General features: G+C 43.5%; 1 protein-coding gene across 6 annotated transcripts in view; it reads right to left on the bottom strand.

The window, feature by feature from the left end:
• The window catches only part of FAM163B (family with sequence similarity 163 member B), a 151,623-nt gene that overhangs the window by 39,220 nt on the left and 87,476 nt on the right, over positions 1 to 24,927 (bottom strand). For 2 of the 6 annotated variants that reach the window (XR_013221212.1, XR_013221214.1), the window contains exons 2-6: positions 22,106 to 22,221; positions 14,307 to 14,612; positions 2,872 to 3,093; positions 2,152 to 2,298; positions 574 to 734 (exon numbers count right to left, since the gene is read on the bottom strand). Coding sequence is in view for 3 of the 6 variants with exons in the window: in XM_077284350.1 (XP_077140465.1) it covers positions 14,232 to 14,612; positions 22,106 to 22,198 (474 nt within the window). In the remaining 3 variants the exon portion in view is untranslated. Of the gene's footprint in view, positions 1 to 573; positions 735 to 1,111; positions 3,094 to 11,765; positions 14,613 to 22,105; positions 22,222 to 24,927 lie in introns of those variants that run through there. The other 4 variants (XM_077284350.1, XM_077284349.1, XR_013221213.1 and 1 more) reach the window with 3 other exon arrangements.

Below are 24,927 nucleotides of genomic sequence, written 5' to 3'. Positions count from 1 at the left end.
ACTAAGTCACAGCCCTTTAAATTAGAATATCAATACCTATGAACCCACATAAAGGGTTATGTTCATCTTCATAAATAGGTATTATGGTATAGCAATTTTCCGCTTGTGAAAATTTTCCACCATTTTTGGAAAATTAATACACTTTACAGTTGGACACTAACCACTGCTGCTACACAGCAAAACATGCGCAGTAGTTACAAGTTTTCTCTATTGAGCTTGTAAGCGCTGTTTTTATGCTGTCCTGGATTGTTGGAGAATGCTGCCACCTCCTAATCCAGTCCATCTTCATTACAAGCTAAACAGCAGCGGTAGTCGGTCTCGTAGGCAACAAGCAGTATCAAAAGAAAAGTGTTAATATTAATAAGCAGTAAAAATACTATCCAAAAATATCCATCTGTGAAGACGTGATTAACCCCTTTAATCCTGCACCCCTCCACATCATGTGTAAATAGTGGATGCCCTACTGAACAAGGACACGAAGTATGGCATGCCAGCAAATGGCGTCACTTGGGGACCGATGGTCTTTTCTGTAAGACAACACCTGGAATGAAAATTTGGGGAACATTTTCTTACCTGTGTCCTCAGCAGGTTTTATCCTGAAGGATTTTTCTCTCCCCGATTCATCTTGCAGACAAAATGTGGAGATAGACCCTAAATCTCCAACTTTTCCAAAAATTTGCAAGCTCGAAAGGATCCAAGAAAAGACCTTGCCTTCTAATGGTACCACGGATTACCTGTGTTCAGTACAAATTTTTTGGAGGTTTATACTAAACAAAAATGTAAAATTTGGGGCAATTTTTATTGAAAGTGTATCCTTCTATGTGCTCCCTATAATATAGCAAAATTCTGGCTAAGCACAACATTCAAGGGGCATGATATAGAATAACAGGTGTGTGGCCTAGCTTTTTTGCTTAAAATGCGCTCAAATTTGCTTTCTAAAGTAAGCCAACCAGATGTTGGTATAAAATGAGACAAGTGCCGAAAAATGTGCCAAATTTATTATTCAGAATGAGCCACTGTGATAAATTTGGCTAGGTCCATTCTAAATTTATTACCGAATTATTAAATATGCACTGTATGCATAATGTGGGGGAAAAAAGCCCCAGGCCTCATTTATCAAAACTGTCTGTTGCCCGTAGCAACCAATCAGAGTTCTGCTTTCATTTTTTCAAAGCAGTTTCAGAGATGAAAGCTAGGTTCTGATTGGTTACTGTGGGCAACAGCTTTACCGTTAGGCCTGTTGATAAATGAGGCCTAGTTATATTGTGTATTTTATGTTTTTCACACTGCACTTTAGTCATTTCCAGCTCGGCCACCATATTTGGGGAATCAAAAGTCACTTAGTTTTAGGTGGAAGTAAGAGAGTTGTATTTCCTTTTAGGCTGAAGAAAATAAAGCCCATGCTGCTTTGTCACATTATGTAATTTCTAATTTAAGATATCCTGTGTAATTTTATCAGAGACTTTTACTACGGATAGTCGGCCTCGGGGGCTTCCGTCATTGCAGAACCTCATCCGAATATCTAAGCTATTAGGCATCATGGAGTTTGGCAATAGCGGGGGCCCAGGGGTTATCCGGTTTGACCTCTAACGCATTCCTCATATGGAAAGAAGTATAGCTATGGTTCAGACGAACTTGTAATATGAAGGTGTATACTTTTAGAATAATGTATCCATACATATAACAGGTATTATTATGAGCTGTAAAAAAATATAATCTTATTACAAACTGACTAATATAAAGGGTTGAGCCCTAAATGGACATCTTAAAGGCAAGGTCTCCCTCAATGGACCTCTTATAATCCATGAATCCGTTTATCCATTTCCATCCATGGTCTCTGTTAAGCTGGAAACCCCAGTGATTTGCTTTGATTTGGATGGGAACTCTTCAGTAAGCGTTCAATCAATCTGCAGTGCCCCCATAGGGGATTTAAATCAATGTGCGTTCTGTGTAATGTATGGATGTGCCAAGTTCTTCAGACCAAGACCCTGTCCCAACTCTGGCTAATAGATGGTAGTCCTGCAGGTTGACCCTCTTTTTAAGAATTATTGAGTCCTCCATGTTCTTTTTTTTTCAATCCGGAAAATCCTTATATACATTAAATCTGTTTAAATAGGACCTGTCGCTTATCATAAATATGTGTATTCTTACCTGGTGTAAATGCCGATATTCTTCTGAATCCAGGGCTGTTTTTCTTTTCTTCCTGCACCTCTCCATTCCTGATATATGGCCTCCTCTTCATTGTATATAAATCTTGTCTTTATAGCCAACTGGGCATGTTCCTCAAGCACAGACACACTGAGAAGAGTGAAGACCACACCCACTTGAATAAAATTACATATTTATAAACAGGGAAGAAGGGGCCATAGCTCAGGAACGGAAAGGAGTAGGGACAAAAGAAAAACCACGTCATATTCAGGAGAATAGCAGCATTCGCACCAGATAAGAATTAACATATTTATGGGAAGTGACAAGTCCACTCTCATTCTTGTTTTAATTTTTTAACCAATTGTGAATTTTAACCAGTTCCTCTACTGTATCTCCATGACAACACTTTTTTTTTTTTTTGGGGGGGGAGGGGGGGAGATATAGAGTGGATCCAAATTACCATCCACATCAATGTTAAGATAATACACACTAATTTAAATAATGATCATAGGTACATAGTGATATCAACATTGGTGTAGAAGTGTTGTCATGGGGACAATATGAAAGAGAAGTTTCAGAATTTGATCACTGCCTTCAAGATGCATTCTATAGGGTGATGTATGACAACTCGGATATATCTAAAATTTCCTTCTTTGCTTTTGTTTACGTAATGCGCCTGGATTTCATTGCAGTATATGTGTCTAAATAATTAACTTTACTCACCTATAATGTTCCTTTATGGTAACGTCTGTGTACATTGTAATAAACATTGGTATTTATAATATTCTGTGCTTAATTTCATTTCTTGAGTTTCTTCCATGGTTCTAAATGTCATTAATATTACCGGGTACACAAAATTGTGACACTAGTCACTACTCACGGACAAACCGTGAGGCAGGGTAGTCAAACGTTCCGGGGTCAGATACGAAGAGAGCACGTCATAAACTAAAGGGGGAAAGACAAAGCCATCGTCAGGTCAAGGTCCAAGGTCAGAATACCAGGAAGACAGCGGATCAGAGCAAAGGGGCTAGGCAAACGGATGGTCAGAACGAGGTCCAAGGTCAGGCAGCAATAGATCAACAAACAGAGCACAGGAATATAAGGCACACAAACACCACTGAGCAAATGCTACAATTGGCAGAGATCTGGGACTGACAGCTTAGTTAAGTAGCTGGGTAATCACTTAGAACATTTGAAGGAAGCTCAACACCTCCCATTCTCAGATTAGACAGCTCATCACGCCCCTGCACTTGATTGGACAGCTGAGCTGTCTATCAAAATACCGAGCTCTCAGCACGCCCCTGCACTGAATTAGACAACTGAGCTGTCATTCACTCATCTAAAACACACTGACATCGTGATAAAAATGACTTACAGTGTAGAACGTATAGTTACAGGAGATTTTTTTTCATTTTTGTAATAAATAGTTCTAAATCCCATTTACACATTAATTTAAGCGATACAATGCATCAGTCTGTAGTCACCACTACGGGGAGCTTTGGAGTGTACTGCATACTGGTTATACATTGCCCTCAATAATAATCCAGTATGCAGTATGATCCCTCTCGTGGGGTTGGTGACATGAAACAACAATTTTTTTTACATAAAAAGTAACTAAAATAGCAAATGCTGCCGGCGACTCTAATGTACGACTAGTGTACAGTGCAGCTCAGTTCCCGATGGCTATTAAAATTATGTTTTTCTCTGAAACGCCGCAGCATTTCAGAGACACAAATACGTGGCTGAGATCGCACAGCCTGTGCCTCATATAGGCTGCCCACGGATTGACCAGCATGTATCAGCTTCACTGTAGCTCTGTTTATAAAGGAGATTTAATGCTTTGGATTAGAAAAATGACACTCAGACTGCCATAAAGATATATGAATAAATAATACCGTACAGAATGTACCCAGAATTAATGCACATTATTGAGATAAAACACCACACAAAATCAGTCTTTAGGAAATCTCCAAATAGTAATTTAGTAATTTATTTCAATTCATTGTCTCAGTGAGTCCTGAAATATCCTACAACAAATTTACGGGTGTGCATTTTTTTTTAATTGTTGTGAAACATGAATTTCTGCAGCAATGTTGAAATAAGTATATTGCGTAGAAAGAGAACAAAAGCAAGCAATGACCAAATAGCAAGAAAAATAATCAAAATGCTTTTGTTGCCTATGCACGATGGAAGCAGCCACTTTGTAGGCTGTAGCACAAAAAGGCAGCCTCAACTAATGGAATCTATGAATGAAAGTGCAGCCTATGTAGTCTCCATCAGCTTAAAGAAATATTGAGAATGCAGCCTGTCTAGTCTCCAGCAAATTACGGAATAACTGAGAGTGCAGTCTATGTAGTCTCCAGCAACTTAAAGAGAAATATTGAGAGTGCAGCCTAGCTAGTCCCCAACAATGTTGGAATTTATTAAGTGCGGAAGCTATCTAGTCTCCAGCCAACTAGGAAAAAGCTAAGAGGGCAACCTATCTAGTCTCCAGCAAACTAGGGAACAACTGAGAGTGCAGTCTATGTTGTCTCCAGCAAGTTAGAGAAATATTGAGAGTGCAGCCTAGCTAGTCTCCAACAATGTTGGAATTTATTAAGTGTGGAACCTATCTAGTCTCCAGCCAACTAGGAAAAAGCTAAGAGGGCAACCTATCTAGTCTCCAGCAAACTAGGGAACAACTGAGAGTGCAGTCTATGTAGTCTCCAGCAACTTAGAGAAATATTGAGAGTGCAGCCTAGCTAGTCTCCAACAATGTAGGAATTTATTGAGTGTGGAGCCCATCTAGTCTCCAGCCAACTAGGAAAAAGCTGAGAGGGCAACCTATCTAGTCTCCAGCAAAGTAGGCAATAACTGAGAGCGCAGTCTATGTAGTCTCCAGCAACTTAGAGAAATATTGAGAATGTAGCCTAGCTAGTCTCCAACAATGTAGGAATTTATTGAGCGTGGAGCCTATCTAGTCTCCAGCAAACTAGGGAACAACTGAGAGTGTTGCCTCCAGCAACTTTAAGATAAATATTGAGAGTGCAGCCTATCTAGTCTCCAGCAAGCTAAGGAACCAGAGTGCAGTCTATGCAGTCTCCTGCATTTTAACGGAATAATGAGAGTGCAGCCTAAATCATAGAGATAACCCCTATCTATTCTTCAGCAACCAGAGGACCAATATTGGTAGCAGTGTATTTTCCAGCAACCAAAGGAAATATTGAAAGTGCAGCCTATCTATTCTCCAGCATCCAAAGAAATCATAGTGAGAGCAGCCTATCTATTTTCTAGCAATAAAGGTTCCATTGAGAGTATAGCCTATCTAGTCTCCTACAGCCAGGTCTATCGCTATTGTCCAGCAGTTGGCCTATAAGTTTCCTGTACACTAAGAACCATAGGAAAGTGAAAAATGCAGGATGCGGTGACGTCAGTGAGCCAACTGGGCCACATTGAGGCTGCAATTTTATGCATAATACCTAAACCCCCAAAATATCCACCTCTACAGTGCAGAAGCAACAAATACAACTTAAATGTCACAGAGCTCTTCATAAATCTTGCACAAATGATTTTTCTGCAAAGTAGAAAATGCACAATTTACGTTCCTGAGCAAACAGTGAGACTGCGAATAAGTCACACACCCTGAACACGACCTCCACTGACATGAATGAAAGATGCATGAAAGACCATATCAGTTCCATTGTCTCATATGACTGGAGCAGAACACGACCCATTGGAAGGCGTTGACCATGATCCTGTGAAGTTCTTCGGCAGTCCGGTGAATTATACATGGTTTATCATCAGCTTGTTTCATTTTCCGACATATTCAATGTTTCTGGTTCGTGTCGGATTGGTAAATGTAAGTAATCGAAAGGTTGATGTCCCGCTCATGGTACTGTAGTCACTAGAGAATCGGGATCCATATTTTTGCACTTGCACCAAGCCCTATACCATATTTAAAAAAAAAATGACCAGACCCCATTTAACACCATTGGTATCCCAGAAGTACTGTCTGCTAAATATGTATTATTTTCCTTTTTTATTGTTCAAAAATACCCTAAAAGTTTCCATATTATTGCTAAGGTTGCCACTCCTGTGACTTAGCTGCTAAAAAACAGGAAGCGTCAGTACAAAGATGCTCTGGGCTGCTGGGTAACGATAGGAAGAACGATACATCAACGGGGGTGAGCAAATTACAATTACAACCAGTTTCAATGTGATGGACCTTGGTCTTCTTATGACTTTTGAGTTGGACTAGGCCATTACCCATGAGCTATAACCCAAGGAGAAATACAGATGGGGTATACTTTAGTACAAAAGGCCTAGGATCAGAATCCATTCCAACCTGCATTGTGAAATTTTCATAATATTGAGTATCTTTGAGAGAAAAAGGACACCAGAAAACTTGCACACAGACAAAAAAAAACATGATATTTTTAAGCAAAAACAGTATTTTCTTTTCCAGAATAATTTCCTAAAGTTGTTTTGAAAAGTTTGGAAATGTTTTCTTTTTTTTACTGAAGCGTTCTTTGCAGCCTTTTGATTGAACAGTCCCTAGTTTGGAAAGGTTTCCATCAGAAAACACTTCAAAGAAGTGATGTGCACATTCTTTTTTTCCACCAGGCGTTTTTCAAAGCCTCTTCAGGAAAAAAAAAATCTAAAAAAAAACAATGAACAGTGGTAGTGGATTTAGCATATAAATGAATTGGAAGAATTTTCCAAGAGTTTTTGAGGAGGATTTAGGAGAGCATCCACTCAAAAAATAAACCTCCTCAAAACAGTGTTGCCTCGCCATCGGTTCAACTTTTTTTTAATGAATGATTATACCTAACTAATATCCACCGCATAGGAAAATCCCTATGTGAAAATTTTTTATAAAGTTGGGGAGAATCGATTTCTAGGATCCGGTTCACCGGCCCCGTCAGTAATCTGTGTATGCTTGAACGGAGCGCTGACAAATCGCCTCCTAACCGACGACATCCGCGGCTCTTTTCATTAGCCTCCTGGCTCGACATCAACATTGCGGTGGAACACACATGTGACATAACACCGGGTCGACTAATCAAAAGAAGAGTCACGGATGGTGTCCAGTAATAGGCAGCTCGCAGGACGCCCAGCCACAGACTACTAACATGGTCGATGGACCATGGTCCGTCTACGCTCTCGCATGATGAGTTTTTGGTGAGTTTCTGATGTTGCAGATTTTCTGCACCTATTAAAGGGAACCTGTGACCTGAATTTGGCGGGACCTTTTTTCCGTCCGATGGGCAGTGTTTTCGGGTGTTTTATTCACCCCTTCCTTTCCCGCTGGAGGCACGCTGGCCGCAATATTGGCTTGAAGTTTATTCGCTTTCCTCCATAGAACACGCCTGCGCAAGGCAATCTTGTCTTGCGCACGCGCAGTATTCTTTGCCCAACTGCGGGTAAAGCCGAAAAGCATTAGTGCGCATGCGCCGTCCCGGAAGTATTTCGCTCTGTTCCGGGACATAGTTCGCCGGCGCATGCGCACTAATGCTTTCCGGCTTTACCCGCAGTTGGGCAAAGCATACTGCGCGTGCGCAAGGCAAGATTGCCTTGCGTAGGCGTGTTCTACGGAGGAAAGCGAATCAACTTCAAGCCAATATTGCGGCCAGCGTGCCTCCAGCGGGAAAGGAAGGGGTGAAAAAAACACCCGAAAACACCGCCCATCGGACCAGAAAAAGGTCCCGCCAAATTCAGGTGACAGGTTCCCTTTAAGCATATTAGGTTCCTTGTGTTTTTTCATTGCGTTTTGCATTTTTTTACATACATTTTTATTAAAGAAGCATGTGCGTTTTTTCCGCACCCGATGCAAGTCTATGGGAAAAATCTGCATATAAAACTCAGCGTGCCCGTAAGAGAAATTGACGAGTTGCAGGTTTGAAACGTGGACCACAGGTCAGTTTATGCTAAGTAAAAAAACAGCACAGAGGTCATGAGATTTCTATGAATCCCATCCGTTTTGCTGGAACTGTGAGATGCTGCGTTTTGATGCAGCAAAAATACGCAGGGTCAAAAACGCACCAAAAGCTCATCGTGGGCACACAGCCTACTAATGATCCTATAAAATGTGGTTAATCCCCACCAGAAATGGGCATTTTCCTCAAACTAATCTTTACCTCTGGAGCAATTTTCACTTATCACTTGGAAAGGGGCCTAAATCAAGCTAGTCTGATTGCCGGAGTATAAGGGTACGTGTCCACGGTCAGGATGGCCGGCGGTGTCGCCGGAGCGGCGAAGCCCCGCCCCCTTTCTGGGACGCGATGATGCCGGATGTGTTAACTGTACACATCCGGGATCATCGCACCCTCGCATAGCGCCCTGTGATATTACTTGCGGCGACGCAGCGTCGCCGCAGGTAGCACGGACATGCTGCGATCTGAAAAGACGCGCAGCATGTCTGGAGTCGCAGGGAAGTCGGATGCGTGTTTCCACGCATAGTGGACACAGGATTTCATAAAATCCCCTCCACTATGCTGGAACATCTGGACGCTGCGTGTTTGACGCTGCAGCTCTGCGCAGCGTCAAACAAGCAGCGTTTACTGACCGTGGACACATACCCTTAGGGTATGTGTCCACGTTCAGGTTTGCTTCAGGCTTTGGTCAGGATTTTATGCAAGTAAAATCCTGACCAAAAATGCACCTGAGGTCACTGGCAGGTCACCTGCGTTGTTCCTGCGTGTTTTGCTCATTGTAGCAACATGCTCCGTTCTTAAAAAACGCACCGCATGTGCGTTTTCGCGGGAAAAACGCATGCGTTTTTTAATGCACAGTGGAGACGGGATTTCATTAAATCCCCTCCACTATGCTGTAACATCTGGAAGCTGCGTTTTTGACGCTGCGGCTCAGCGCTGCGTCAAAAACGCAGTGTTTCCTGAACGTGGACACATACCCTAAGGGTATGTCTCCACGTTCAGGATGGCCGGCGGGATCGCCGCAGCGGCGAAGCCGCTCGGCGCTAAGCCCCGCCCCCTTTCTGCGACGCGATCATGCCGGATGTGTTAACTCTTCACATCCGGGATGATCGCTCGCTCCCATAGGGCCCTGTGATATGCCTTGCGGGGACGCTGCGTCCCCGCAAGGTGTACGGACATGCTGCGATCTGAAAAGACGCGCAGCATGTCCGGAGTCGCAGGGCCGCCGCGTGCGGGTTTCCACGCATAGTGGAGACGGGATTTCATAAAATCCCCTCCACTATGCTGGAACATCTGGACGCTGCTTTTTTGACGCTGCAGCTCTGCGCAGCGTCAAAAAAGCAGCGTTTCCTGACCGTGGAAACATACCCTTAGAGTGAAAAATCACACCGAGAAAGTCAGAGCAGTGGAGGCTGTCAGCTAGCCATGAAACTGCACCAGCAGGGGGCATCGTTGTACTTTAGCGAGGGTCCTGGTGAGTAGATGGAAAGTTGCACCTAGGCCACACTTAGGCTGGGGTCACACATGCGAGTTTTACGGACGTAAGAGCGCAGAAACTACGTCCGTAAAACTCGCATTACATACGGCACAATGCTTCTCAATGGGGCTGCTCCTATTAGCCGTATATTACGGTTCAGTATTATACGGCTTTCTACGGCCGTACAAAATCGCAGCATGCTGCGTTTGTCAGCGTACTGCGCAAATAATATGCCAATGAAAGTCTATGGGGGCGCGAAAAATACGGATTCCACACGGACCTGCAGTGTGACTTGCGAGAAATACGCAGCGCTGTTAGTGAAAAGTCGGTAATTCAATTGCCGGCTTTTCATTTCTCCTGCACAAACCCGACAGGATATGAGACATGGTTTTCATACAGTAAACCATCTCATATCCCCTTTTTTGTTGCATATTCCACACTACTAATGTTAGTAGTGTGTATGTGCAAAATTTCAGCGCTGTAGCTGCTGAAATAAAGGGTTAAATGGCGGAAAAAATTGGCGTGGGCTCCCGCGCAATTTTCTCCGCCAGAGTGGTAAAGCCAGTGACTGAGGGCAGATATTAATAGCCAGGAGAGGGTCCATGGTTATTGGCCCCCCCGTGGCTAAAAACATCTGCCCCCAGCCACCCCAGAAAAGGCACATCTGGAAGATGCGCCAATTCTGGCACTTGGCCACTCTCTTCCCACTCCCTGTAGCGGTGGGATATGGGGTAATGAAGGGTTAATGCCACCTTGCTATTGTAAGGTGACATTAAGCCAGATTAATAATGGAGAGGCGTCAATTATGACACCTATCCATTATTAATCCAATTGTAGGAAAGGGTTAAAAAACACACACACACGATTACAAAGTAGTTTAATGAAATAAACACAGCGGTTGTTGTAATAATTTATTGTTCTCCCATTCCATTTCCAGGACCTCGCTTGGCAACATAATAAACGCACAAGATACATACCTTCTGCTGTCAGATCTCGTCCCACGAAGTAATCCATCTGAAGGGGTTAACTAATATTACAGGCAGGAGCCCTGCAAATGCAGCTGTGCTCCGTGCCTGTAATCCCCGGCGAATGAATGAAATGTAGGTCATTGACCTACATTTCCTTCAGTCGCGGTGATGCGCCCCTGCTGGATGTTCTCATGAACTGCAGCCTGGGAACTTTTTCCCACGCTCCAGGTCATATGAGGACATCCACCAGGGGGCGCATCACCGCGACTGAAGGAAATGTAGGTCAATGACCTACATTTCATTCATTCCCCGGGGATTACAAGCACGGAGCACAGCTGCATTAGCAGGGCTCCTGCCTGTAATATTAGTTAACCCCTTCAGATGGATTACTTCGTGGGACGAGATCTGACAGCAGAAGGTATGTATCTTGTGCGTTTATTATGTTGCCAAGCGAGGTCCTGGAAATGGAATGGGAGAACAATAAATTATTACAACAACCGCTGTGTTTATTTCATTAAACTACTTTGTAATCATGTGTGTGTGTGTTTTTTAACCCTTTCCTACAATTGGATTAATAATGGATAGGTGTCATAATTGACGCCTCTCCATTATTAATCTGGCTTAATGTCACCTTACAATAGCAAGGTGGCATTAACCCTTCATTACCCCATATCCCACCGCTACAGGGAGTGGGAAGAGAGTGGCCAAGTGCCAGAATTGGCGCATCTTCCAGATGTGCCTTTTCTGGGGTGGCTGGGGGCAGATGTTTGTAGCCACGGGGGGCCAATAACCATGGACCCTCTCCTGGCTATTAATATCTGCCCTCAGTCACTGGCTTTACCATTCTGGCGGAGAAAATTGCGCGGGAGCCCACGCCAATTTTTTCCGCCATTTAACCCTTTATTTCAGCAGCTACAGCGCTGAAATTTTGCACATACACACTACTAACATTAGTAATGTGGAATATGCAAAAAAAAAGGGGATATGAGATGGTTTACTGTATGTAAACCATGTCTCATATCCTGTCGGGTTTGTGCAGGAGAAATGAAAAGCCGGCAATTGAATTAGCGGCTGTTCACAGATATCGCGCTGAATGAAATCTAAATACAGAATATATATATATGTGTCTCAATGACATATATATATATATATACTGTATATATGTTTTCCCTAACATTTGAGCACATAAATCCATTAGATGTCGGTTTTGCAAGCCTGCGCGAAAATCTCGCAGTACGGATGCCATACGGATTACATACGGAGGATGCCATGCGCAAAATACGCTGAAACACCCTGACTACGGATCAATATTTTGGGGACATTTCTCCGTATTACGGCCGTAGTACGGACGTATAATACGTGGCGTATTTTCTTACGCCATGTGTGACCCCAGCCTTAGTCTGCATTAATTTCCACCTGACGCACGTCAGCCGGTCTGGACCTTGTGTACTAAGGCTGTCTTGTATTATGGATGAAGCTGGTAATTCTGCTCTATAGCGAGTCCTGAAGTGTAACTAGAGATTACAGTGCAGGAAGCGATGACTGACCTACAATGACATTGATTCCATATATGAAGGTAATTTATTAAACCTGCCACAGTTGGGTGACAACTTATATGCTTCATATTACAGCCCCATTTCAACTTGTCTACAATATTTGTCATGTTTGATGGCTGCAACACTAAAATAAAAGGCCTCAAACTGTTTAACAGTAAAACTGTCCTTGTTGCCCATAGCGACCAATCACAGAGCAGCTTTCACTTCTCCAGAGCAGTTTAAAACATAAAAGCTGTGCTCTGATTGGATGCTATGGGCAACAAGGACAGGTTAGACAGTGTTGATAAATTTATTATACTGTGTAAACCTGTCGCCTACAGCAACCAATCAGAGTGCAGCTTTCATTTCATATTCTCTTCTTTAAAAAAAAGAAAGCTGTGTTCTGACTGGTTGCTATGGGCTGAAACTGTGTAAGATGAAACCTGTTTATTGCCCTTAACATCCAATCACGGCTCAGCTTTCTTTTAATATTCTGCTGTTGAAAAATGAAAGCTGTGCTGCTATTGGTCGCTATGGGCAACAAAGACAGTTTTGCTTTCACAAATTTACCAAATTGTTTTAATAGTGACCCCTTTTTATTGGTGAACTGAGGCAACCTCAATAGAAGCCGCTCATCTCTCCGCACTTTGGAGCCCCCAATACAACATCAATATGGGCTAACGGAGAAAGTTTTTTTGACAAGACACCCCCTTTAAAATCCTACTTATCCTATAGTGCACATCTTCGATGAAGTCAGTCACCTCCATGGATATTTTCAGCAGTGGAGACAGTGATTTTTGGTGTCAGGGACTCTTTTATTTAATCATTTAGGTTATTAAATTTGCAGATAACAACAGTGAATATTTACCATGGAGATGGGCGTCATTATTAGTGCAGATTTTACTAACTATCCCACCGATAACTGGTTATAAAGAATTTGGGACCACCCTTGGTAACAAATAGCACAGACAGTATTGCATCTTGTTATTGCACAAGCTGTTCTCCAGCAGCTGAGGCCACTTTTTTTTTGCCATGGACTTGAAAAATGTCAAGATTGCTGATTTAATTTTGTGTATACCACAGACTCACAACCACAGACTCGCACCATACACAGTTCATAAAAAAATATTACCTCCGTCCCTCGAGGATTCTGACGCCACCAATATCCTTATTAATGCGAGGAATTTTTTAATTAAGTATATACAGAAAGTTCCTTCCTAGAAACTCAGCATTCGATAAGTCACTGTATTAAAGGATTTTTTGCTGTATATGTCGATTTCGGCAGATATATAGCCGAGCACAGATTATAAAAACATCCTGATGTATAAATATAAGTTGAGCTGCACATAAGGGCTTCCGAAAATTTTTGCGCCCTCTTTAGTTGCAAATATTCTATACCACTGATGTATTATTTCCAACCTAGCAAAAGATAGAGTCTCACACCTTACAAAAATGTTCTCCTTTTCCCCTGTCCTTTGAATAAATATCTAATCACCATTTCCACCCTGTCCGTTGCGCAAAAAACATCCGTGAAAAAATGTATTTAACAACAATTCCCCTTTTCATATGTACAAAAAAGTACGGCACACAGCATGTCAACAATTCTAGAGAACAAAAGGAGTTTCACTGAGAAAATAATAATTAACTGCGGCCTGAACCGTTACTTGTACTGCCATTTTTTTTTTTTTTTTTTTGCTTGCCTTGACACATTTTATATTTTTTTTCTGGTCTGTTGCATATAAATACATTCATGGTTAAAAAACACTTAGTTGATAATTCTCAATTGGTCACGAGATAGAAGCACGAACTGGAACGTTGTTGCACCGTGCGCTGTTTTGGGAGATTTTTTGCACAATATTAACCACTAGAGGAAGACAAAGTTTTCCGAAAAATTTTTTAAAGGTCCGATTTCAGAATAAAAAAATAAAATAAAAAACAGAAGCCAGTGATAATGACGTAAAGAAAAGTGGTACTGAGCAAAGCCAGACATGCCATGGACAGAAGAGGTGGCAGTGTCTCACCAGAAAATGGCTCAGACATGCCGAGGATAGAAGAAGTGGCAGTCTCACACTAGATAATGGCGGTGACATGCCGAGGACAAAAAAGGCCGCAGTGTTACACCAAATAATGACCCAGACATGCTGAGAACAGAAGAGGCGACAGTGTAACACCTGGAAATGGCGCGCTGCCCTCATACATCCGTGCTGATACTGCGGCTTCGGGAAAATGCCTCCCTCATGGCGGAGAGACGGTTGGGATTGAGCACCTGCAAATTACTCAGATTAACCGGCAGTTCGATTTCTTCCTGGCTGATCGTCTTGTAGGTGATGCGGTCACCTCCATTTCGGATCTCGTCCGGTGGGTGCAGGAGGAAAGCTGGCGGTTCATTGTGTGAGCAGCCCTGGCACACGCTCCTGCAGTGCTGATGCTTCTTGTAGGGGGAAGCATAGACGGACGGGCCATTGGCTAATACTACATTTCGGTTGCAATGTACCGGTGGGAAACGAGAATGGACAGCAAAATCTGGTTCTTCCTCATCCTCTTCCGAGTCCTCCTTCTTGCAGCAGTAATACTGAGAGAATCAAACACAAAATAATGAATAACTTTAATAAACATGAGAGAGATTTTCATCTATTAAAGTGTCATCTCATTCAGGACAACTTCTTTCGCAATGCATCAACCTGGATGGCCATGTCTCTAACATCACAAGACATAGATGTAAAATACTAACAACCTACAAGGACACCATAATATAAATATAATTTACACAAAAGCTTAGTCACTTTACAATTATATAATGTTACTTATCATGTACTGTCTATCAGCCATATCCTCCTCTGTTGTGAACTGTGTTTCTGGGCTCCCTCTGGTGGTCACTAACGGTATTGTGTTAGGTATGTCTTGTTGCAGGCCTGAGCTCCAGCTGTGTCGTTAAGCAGCGGGTGTTTCCTATTTGAGTCTCCTCTGGACTCAGTCTCTTGCCTGGCATCGTTGTATCCAGACCTATTTGGTCTCCTCCGGATTCCTTTCAGTCTGCCTCATGCAAGAAAAGCTAAGTCTGTTTTGTACAATTTGGATCGTTTGCATTATTCAGTGTTTTTGTCCAGCTTGCTTTACATTTGATTTTTGACTCGCTGGAAGCTCTAGGGGGCTGATATTCTCCCTCCACACCGTCAGTCGGTGTGGGGGTTCTTGAATGTTCAGCGTGGATGTTTTGTAGGGTTTTCTGCTAACCGCATAGTCCACTATCTATTTTCTGCTATCTAGACTATTGGGCCTCACTTTGCTGAATCTAGTTCATCTCTACGTTTGTGTTTTCCTCTTGCCTCACCAATATTATTTGTTGGGGGCTTTCTATATCTTTGGGGTTCAATTTCTCTGGAGGCAAGCGAGGTCTTATTTTTTCCCTCTAGGGGTAGTCAGTTCTCCGGCTGGCTCGAGACGTCTAGAACCAACGTAGGCACGTTCACCGGCTACTTTTAGTTGTTTGTGTCAGGATCAGGTATGCGGTTAGTCCAGTTTCCACCTCCCTAGAGCAGTATTTATATTTTTGCTATCTTGCCGGAATATCAGAGATCCTCTGCCATTGGGATCATAACAGAATGCCAGGCCAAAAGAAAATGTTTAATGCATCGCAGAAGCGGGATTAAAAAGAAGTTCTGAGTTTTTTTTTGTTTTTTTTTTGCTGCAGTTTGCCTAGCTTCTTCCATCCCCTTTTTCTCTGAGTGGCTGAAACTCTGCTGCAGATATGAATGTCCAGACTCTGACTTCTAGTGTGGATCAGCTTGCTGCTAGGGTGCAAAGCATTCAGGATTTTGTTATCCATAGCCCTATGTCTGAACCAAAAATACCTATTCCTGAGCCGTTTTTTGGAGATAGATCTAAATTCCTGAATTTTAGGAATAATTGTAAATTGTTTCTGTCTCTGAAACCTCGTTCCTCTGGTGATTCCGCTCAGCAAGTTAAGATTGTTATTTCCTTCTTGCGCGGCGACCCTCAGGATTGGGCCTTCTCTCTGGCGCCAGGAGATCCTGCATTGGTGAATGTTGATGCGTTTTTTCTGGCACTTGGTTTGCTTTATGAGGAGCCTAATCTTGAAAATCAGGCTGAAAAAATGTTGCTGGTTATCTCTCAGGGTCAGGACGAAGCTGAGGTATATTGCCAAAAATTTCGGAAATGGTCCGTGCTTACTCAATGGAATGAGTGTGCACTGGCCGCAAATTTCAGAAATGGTCTTTCTGAAGCCATTAAAGATGTGATGGTGGGGTTTCCTATCCCTACAGGTCTAAATGATTCAATGGCTCTAGCCATTCAAATTGATCGACGTTTGCGGGAGCGCAAATCTGATAATCCTTTGGCGGTGCTGTCTGAACGGTCACCTGATTCTATGCAATGTGACAGAATTCTGACCAGAGCCGAGCGACAAAATCATAGACGTCAAAATGGGTTGTGTTTCTACTGTGGTGATTCAACACATGTTATCTCATCATGCTCTAAACGTTTAAAGAAAAAAGTTAATTCTGTCGCCATTGGTACTTTTCAGCCTAAGTTTATTTTGTCTGTGACTTTAATTTGTTCATTATCTTCTTACTCAGTTATGGCTTTTGTGGATTCTGGTGCTGCTTTAAGTCTGATGGATTTGTCGTTTGCCAAGCGCTGCGGTTTTGTCCTGGAGCCTTTGGAAAATCCTATTCCTCTTAGAGGAATTGATTCTACGCCATTGGCAGAGAATAAACCTCAGTATTGGACGCAGGCGACCATGTGCATGACTCCTGTACATCAGGAGGTGATTTGTTTTTTGGTACTGCATAAAATGCATGATGTTGTCGTTTTGGGTCTGCCATGGTTACAGGCCCATAATCCAGTTTTAGATTGGAAAGCTATGACTGTGTCTAGTTGGGGGTGTCAGGGGATTCATGGCGATTCTCCATTGGTGTCTATTGCTTCTTCTACTCCTGAGATCCCTGAGTTTTTGTCAGACTTTCAGGATGTATTTAATGAGGCCAGGTCCAGTGCCCTTCCTCCTCATAGGGACTGTGATTGTGCTATAGATTTGATTCCTGGTAGTAAGTTTCCTAAGGGACGACTCTTTAATTTATCTGTGCCAGAGCATGCCGCGATGCGGAGTTATATAAAGGAGTCTTTGGAGAAGGGACATATTCGCCCATCCTCGTCCCCTCTTGGTGCAGGATTATTTTTTTGTGGGCAAGAAAGACGGGTCTCTGAGACCCTGTATTGATTATCATCTTCTGAATAAGATCACTGTTAAATTTCAGTATCCTTTGCCATTGTTGTCTGATTTGTTTGCTCGGATTAAGGGATCCAGTTGGTTCACCAAGATAGATCTTCGTGGTGCGTATAACCTTGTGCGCATAAAGCAGGGAGATGAATGGAAAACGGCATTTAATACGCCTGAGGGTCATTTTGAGTACCTGGTGATGCCTTTCGGATTATCTAATGCTCCTTCAGTGTTTCAGTCCTTCATGCATGACATCTTCCGGAAATATCTGGATAAATTTATGATTATTTATCTGGATGATATTTTGGTTTTTTCTGATGATTGGGAGTCCCATGTGAACCAGGTCAGGATGGTGTTTCAGGTTTTGCGGGAGAATGCTCTATTTGTGAAGGGCTCAAAATGTATCTTTGGGGTACAGAAGGTTTCTTTTTTGGGTTTTATTTTTTCCCCTTCTACTGTGGAGATGGACCCAGTTAAGGTCCGTGCCATTCATGACTGGACTCAGCCCACGTCTGTTAAGAGCCTGCAGAAGTTCTTGGGCTTTGCTAATTTTTACCGTCGTTTTATCGCTAATTTCTCCAGCGTGGTTAAACCTTTGACGGATATGACCAAGAAGGGTTCTGATGTTGCGAATTGGTCTCCTGCGGCCGTGGAGGCCTTTCGGGAGCTGAAGCTTCGGTTTACTTCAGCGCCAGTCTTGTGCCAGCCGGATGTCTCTCTTCCCTTCCAGGTTGAAGTTGATGCTTCTGAAATTGGTGCAGGGGCTGTTTTGTCGCAAAAAAGTTCTGATGGCTCCGTGATGAAGCCATGCGCCTTCTTTTCAAGGAAATTTTCGCCTGCTGAGCGGAACTACGATGTTGGTAATCGGGAGTTGTTGGCCATGAAGTGGGCATTTGAGGAGTGGCGACATTGGCTCGAGGGAGCTAGACATCGTGTGGTGGTCTTGACTGATCATAAAAATCTGATTTACCTCGAGTCTGCCAAGCGCCTGAATCCTAGACAGGCCCGTTGGTCGTTGTTTTTCTCCCGTTTTGACTTTGTGGTCTCGTACCTGCCTGGTTCGAAGAATGTGAAGGCTGATGCACTTTCTAGGAGTTTTGTGCCTGATTCTCCGGGAGTCTCTGAGCCGGCTGGTATTCTCAGAGAGGGAGTAATTTTGTCTGCCATTTCCCCAGATTTGCGACGAGGGCTGCAAAAATTTCAGGCTGATAGGCCTGATCGTTGTCCACCAGAGAGATTGTTTGTCCCTGATGGATGGACCAACAGAGTTATTTCTGAGGTTCATTCTTCGTGGGACATCCTGGGATTTTTGGTACCAGAGATTTGGTGGCCAGGTCCTTTTGGTGGCCTTCCTTGTCGCGGGATGTGCGTTCTTTTGTGCAGTCCTGTGGGATTTGTGCTCGGGCTAAGCCTTGCTGTTCTCGTGCCAGCGGGTTGCTTTTGCCCTTGCCTATCCCAAAGAGGCCTTGGACGCACATTTCCATGGATTTCATTTCGGATCTTCCGGTGTCTCGGAAGATGTCTGTCATCTGGGTGGTGTGTGATCGTTTTTCTAAAATGGTCCATTTGGTGCCCTTGCCTAAGTTGCCTTCCTCCTCTGATTTGGTTCCTTTGTTCTTTCAGAATGTGGTTCGTTTGCATGGCATCCCTGAGAATATTGTATCTGACAGAGGATCCCAGTTTGTGTCCAGATTCTGGTGATCCTTTTGTGCTAAGATGGGTATTGATTTGTCTTTTTCGTCGGCTTTTCATCCTCAGACTAATGGCCAGACCGAGCGAACTAATCAGACGTTAGAGACTTATTTGAGATGTTTTGTTTCTGCTGATCAGGACGACTGGGTTACCTTTTTGCCACTGGCCGAGTTTGCCCTTAATAATCGGGCTAGTTCTGCCACCTTGGTTTCACCCTTTTTCTGCAACTCTGGTTTTCATCCTCGTTTCTCCTCGGGTCAGGTTGAATCTTCTGACTGTCCTGGGGTTGATTCTGTGGTGGATAGGTTGCAGCGGATTTGGAACCATGTGGTGGACAATTTGAAATTGTCACAAGACAAGGCCCAGCGGTTTGCCAACCGCCGCCGCGGTGTGGGTCCCCGACTTCGTGTTGGGGATTTGGTTTGGTTGTCTTCTCGGCATGTTCCTTTGAAAGTCTCCTCTCCTAAGTTCAAGCCTCGCTTTATCGGTCCTTATAAGATTTTGGAAATCCTTAACCCGGTGTCTTTTCGCTTGGACCTTCCAGCGTCTTTTGCTATTCATAATGTGTTCCATAGGTCCTTGTTGCGGCGGTACGTGGTGCCTATGGTTCCTGCTGTTGAGCCTCCTGCCCCGGTTTTGGTTGAGGGCGAGTTGGAGTACGTGGTGGAGAAGATTCTGGATTCTCGTATCTCTAGACGGAAACTCCAGTATTTAGTTAAGTGGAAAGGCTATGGTCAGGAGGATAATTCCTGGGTTGTCGCCTCTGATGTTCATGCGGCTGATTTGGTTCATGCCTTTCACGCTGCTCATCCTGATCGCCCTGGGGGTCTTGGTGAGGGTTCGGTGACCCCTCCTCAAGGGGGGGGTACTGTTGTGAACTGTGTTTCTGGGCTCCCTCTGGTGGTCACTAACGGTATTGTGTTAGGTATGTCTTGTTGCAGGCCTGAGCTCCAGCTGTGTCGTTAAGCAGCGGGTGTTTCCTATTTGAGTCTCCTCTGGACTCAGTCTCTTGCCTGGCATAGTTGTATCCAGACCTATTTGGTCTCCTCCGGATTCCTTTCAGTCTGCCTCATGCAAGAAAAGCTAAGTCTGTTTTGTACAATTTGGATCGTTTGCATTATTCAGTGTTTTTGTCCAGCTTGCTTTACATTTGATTTTTGACTCGCTGGAAGCTCTAGGGGGCTGATATTCTCCCTCCACACCGTCAGTCGGTGTGGGGGTTCTTGAATGTTCAGCGTGGATGTTTTGTAGGGTTTTCTGCTAACCGCATAGTCCACTATCTATTTTCTGCTATCTAGACTATTGGGCCTCACTTTGCTGAATCTAGTTCATCTCTACGTTTGTGTTTTCCTCTTGCCTCACCGTTATTATTTGTTGGGGGCTTTCTATATCTTTGGGGTTCAATTTCTCTGGAGGCAAGCGAGGTCTTATTTTTTCCCTCTAGGGGAAGTCAGTTCTCCGGCTGGCTCGAGACGTCTAGAACCAACGTAGGCACGTTCACCGGCTACTTTTAGTTGTTTGTGTCAGGATCAGGTATGCGGTTAGTCCAGTTTCCACCTCCCTAGAGCAGTATTTATATTTTTGCTATCTTGCCGGAATATCAGAGATCCTCTGCCATTGGGATCATAACACTCCTCCTTCTCCTCTCGCTTCCTCAAGCTCAATGTGGACAAATCTGAACTAATTATCTTTCCTCCATCTCACATATCTTCCCTACCTGATCTATCTATCAAAATAAATGAAATCACACTTTCCCCTGTCCCCAAAATCCGCTGCCTCGGAGTAACCCTGGACTCTGCCCTGTCCTTAAAACCGCACATCCAAGCTCTCGCCACCTCCTGTCGCCTCCTGCTCAAAAATATTTCCAGAATCCATCCTTTCCTCAACCCTCACTCTACCAAAATGCTTGTGCATGCCCTAATCATCTCCCGCCTCGACTACTGCAACATCCTCCTCTGTGGCCTACCTTCTAACAATCTCGCACCCCTCCAGTCCGTCCTTAACTCCGCTGCCCGACTAATTAATCTATCTCCTCGCTACACTCCTGTTTCCCCTCTTTGCAAATCCCTTCACTGGCTCCCAATTTCCCAGCGTATCCAGTTTAAACTACTGACACTGACCTACAAAACCATCCATAACCTTTCTCCTCCGTACATTTCCGAACTAATCTCTCAATATCTTCCCTCAAGTAATCTCCGGTCCTCCCAAGACCTCCTTCTCTCCTCCACGCTTATTCGCTCCTCACCCAATCGCCTCCAAGACTTCTCCCGAATATCCCCCATCGTCTGGAATTCTGTGCCCCAACACGTCTGGTTATTCACCACATTTGGATCCTTCAAAAGAAACCTGAAAACCCACCTCTTCAAAGAAGCTTACAGCCTGTAAAGACCACAAGGCCACCTCAACACCATCGGAGCTACTGCAACCCTCAACCTACTGTTTCCTTCCCCATAATGTTGTAGAATGTAAGCCCGCAAGGGCAGGGTCCTCTTCCCTCTGTATCAGTCTGTCATTGTTAGTTTTGTTTGCTGTAAGAGATATTTGTATTTTAATGTAACCCCTTCTCATGTACAGCACCATGGAAATAATGGTGCTATATAAATAAATAATAATAAAAATAATAATGTACTGATCCTGAGTTACATCCTGTATTATACTCCAGAGCTGCACTCACTATTCTGCTGGTGCAGTCACTGTGTACATACATTACATTACTGATCCTGAGTTACATCCTGTTTTATACTCCAGAGCTGCACTCACTATTTTGCTGGTGCAGTCACTGTGTACATACATTACATTACTGATCCTGTACTGATCCTGAGGTACATCCTGTATTATACCCCAGAGCTGCACTCACTATTCTGCTGGTGCAGTCACTGTGTACATACATTACATTACTGATCCTGTACTGATCCTGAGGTACATCCTGTATTATACCCCAGAGCTGCACTCACTATTCTGCTGGTGCAGACACTGTGTACATACATTACATTACTGATCCTGTACTGATCCTGAGGTACATCCTGTATTATACCCCAGAGCTGCACTCACTATTCTGCTGGTGCAGTCACTGTGTACATACAGTACATTACTGATCCTGTACTGATCCTGAGTTACATCCAATATAAGCTTACCTGTAGCCGGCAATAACAGAGAACGGCAATAATACAGAGAAGGATAACAGTCGCTAATATTCCACCGGTGATGACCACAGTCCCGGCTGTCATTCGACCGTCTCTCCATTAACCACCTAAGGGATAGATAGACATTGTGAGTAGATCAAATGACACAAGAACACACAGTGTCCTGACATAGCACTGATATCATGGTGACATCACCTTTCTTGACCAGATTTTTGTAATATAGAAAGAGGCATAGAAAAAAATTGGAAACATATTGAAAACAGAAACTTTATAATACGTTCTCTATAAGAAGAGACAATGATACTCAAAAAAAGATACTAAAATAAATGATTTCTTACATATTCATAGACGATTCAGAAGTTTTGTTAAGGCTATTGGAGATATAATTTCATGTCAATCATTTGTATCCTATTTGGCAGAGGATTATAAAACCCACTTCCCATTTGCAGCCTTAACAGCACACCAAGCTCAGCAGGGGGTCAAGTCTCAAAAGGTTATGATTGACAGGTCTCATACCTTGAGCCAGCTAAGCTTAGAACAAAAAGCTTGCTTGCAAAATAGATACTATGCTGTCTAACTGCTTTCTTATGTCAGCTATGTATTCATAAGGAAAATATGTACTTATTGTAATACTGGTCACACATCGGTTACATTTTTGAGATTTCTAGAATGGACCGAATGACTCCAAGTGTCTCGATCCGTTCTAGAACCACAGGGTGGAAAAATACGTAGAATGGCTAGTAGGAGCCAGGTAGCAAAGATGTGTTTGGTCTCAATGCGTAGCAGGGGTCTGGCTGGATCCGATTGCGCCAAAACCACCTCCCTAGGAACATCCACTAGGGAGTTATGACCCATCTTAGGCTTTTTTTAGTTTAGCTGCTAGAGGCAAGGGGAGAGGATTTAGGTTAAGCCCAGAGGGCAGGAGGGGAGTTACTCAACGGGGATAAAGGCTAGTCTAAGGCCATGTGGGCTCTCTCTGTTATGCTTGTGGTTCACTTCAAATTTGGGGACAACGTCGAGTAACATGCTGTGAAGGACCTAGGAACCAGCTGTCAGCCCTTGCGTCTCCACACACACATGGTCGAAAGTCAACACTGTAATGACATGATCCATCTGCTTATATCTTTTGTACAACAACTATTTGTATTTGCATATCTGACTACTGTAAATGTATAACCATAGTGTGTATAGTGTATTATATAATGTGCCCTTAAGGCGATTAAATATATAATATAACGTATTTCGATCCACATGTGCATTTATCGGTTTAGCTTTTCATGCTACCTTAGATGGGCTCTGGCCCAATATAATCCCATTAACAGAGCAGGCTTGTATCTAAAGAGGAACTGGTGGCAATCTTACCAGGCTGGCAGCGCTGTTTCACTAGTGCAGGTGAAAGAGTCAAGAGTTGTAGGCGAGTGTGGTGCCACATTAGTGACTGCGTGGGCCACATCCTCTCATCCCTCCACATCCCTCCCTAGGCCCGTCTGGACAGGGGACATCTGTGTAAAACTATAGTGTGGAACGTCACGTTGGTGAAAGTGAGGAGACCGCATTATGTGATCGTTCTGACTCAATAGTGACTTCAGGCGGGGTGGCGGGGTGCGGGTTCATAACAATACTCAAAAAAATACTAAAATAAATAATTTCTCACATATTCAAAGTCAATTCAGAAGTTTCTATTACACCGAGCCATATTACAGGCTAGAAATGGCCTTTGTATGAATATGTATTTGTGTTCCATCTGACTTGTAGATAAAGGAAATTAATATCCATTCTTTTATCAATTTTATGCAAATGTAAGAATTTTAGACCAAGGATCAATCAAGAATATGATCCTACTGATTAATGGTCTCTGGGAGATGTGAAGTTATTCCTGCAGAACGTCTCACCCTGCCAGGAAAGACCCCTGGGCCAAACATGATTATTCCACAAGGAAACAGAAACAAGAGGAATGTCAAGGGTATACCGTGGCAGAGAGGGACCAGAAGACAGCAGCATCTGATTTCACGCATTACTGCACCGCTTAGAAGTACTTCACCTTCATATTAAATAATGAGGGTTTTTCTTTGCTAACAATTCAAGGGTTAATCTGCTCAGTTGAGAGCTTCTAAAGATTCTCTGCTTTGATGGCCTGTCTGTTCAGTGTTAGCCACTCCCCTCTGCTATATTTTGCCTCTGGCATTCAGGGATTGACAATGTTTGTTCATATTGCCTGGTTCTGGAGTTGGAGGAGTCGGTTGTTTGAGGAGGCATTTTTCAGTGTTGTTCAACAGACTGTTGCTTGTAGCTTTGTCTCCATGCACATCCTCATCCTCTCCTATTTTGTTTCTCCTTCCTTTATGTCCCGGTGTTCCATTCTGTTGTTTGTGAGTGCATATTTGGATGATTGGTATTTTCCTTTATCCCTGTCTGTCTTCCCTTGTTGGTCTGGTTGGTGTATTCTTACATACTACTACTCCCCACTTCCTTGGGTAGAGGAGGGGACAGATCAGGGCTGATATAGGAGCACAGCAAGGCAAGTGGCTCCGGCGTCTTCACCATCAGAAGTAATATGGGGAGCAGGGAGACTAGGCCCCCCCCCCTAGCTTGAGGGATACGGAAGGAGCCCCTATCTTGCTAGTGAGCGATGACAAGAAGGACCTCCTAACATATTTATGGAAGCTGTCACTCCAGAGGAAAAGACCTCACACACAGAAAACTCCAGTGCAGGGCTAAACCTGGCCATAGATGTAGATCGAAGTTTACAGACTTAAAGAGGGTCTACAAACAATCCAATAAATTGGATTTCTGATTCTTGGATTCCCTCTTTC

The sequence above is a fragment of the Ranitomeya variabilis genome, chromosome 2, assembly GCF_051348905.1.
Source record: "Ranitomeya variabilis isolate aRanVar5 chromosome 2, aRanVar5.hap1, whole genome shotgun sequence".
In the NCBI taxonomy this organism is placed as follows: Eukaryota; Metazoa; Chordata; class Amphibia; order Anura; family Dendrobatidae; genus Ranitomeya; species Ranitomeya variabilis.
This window is presented reverse-complemented; position numbering and strand designations above follow the sequence as displayed.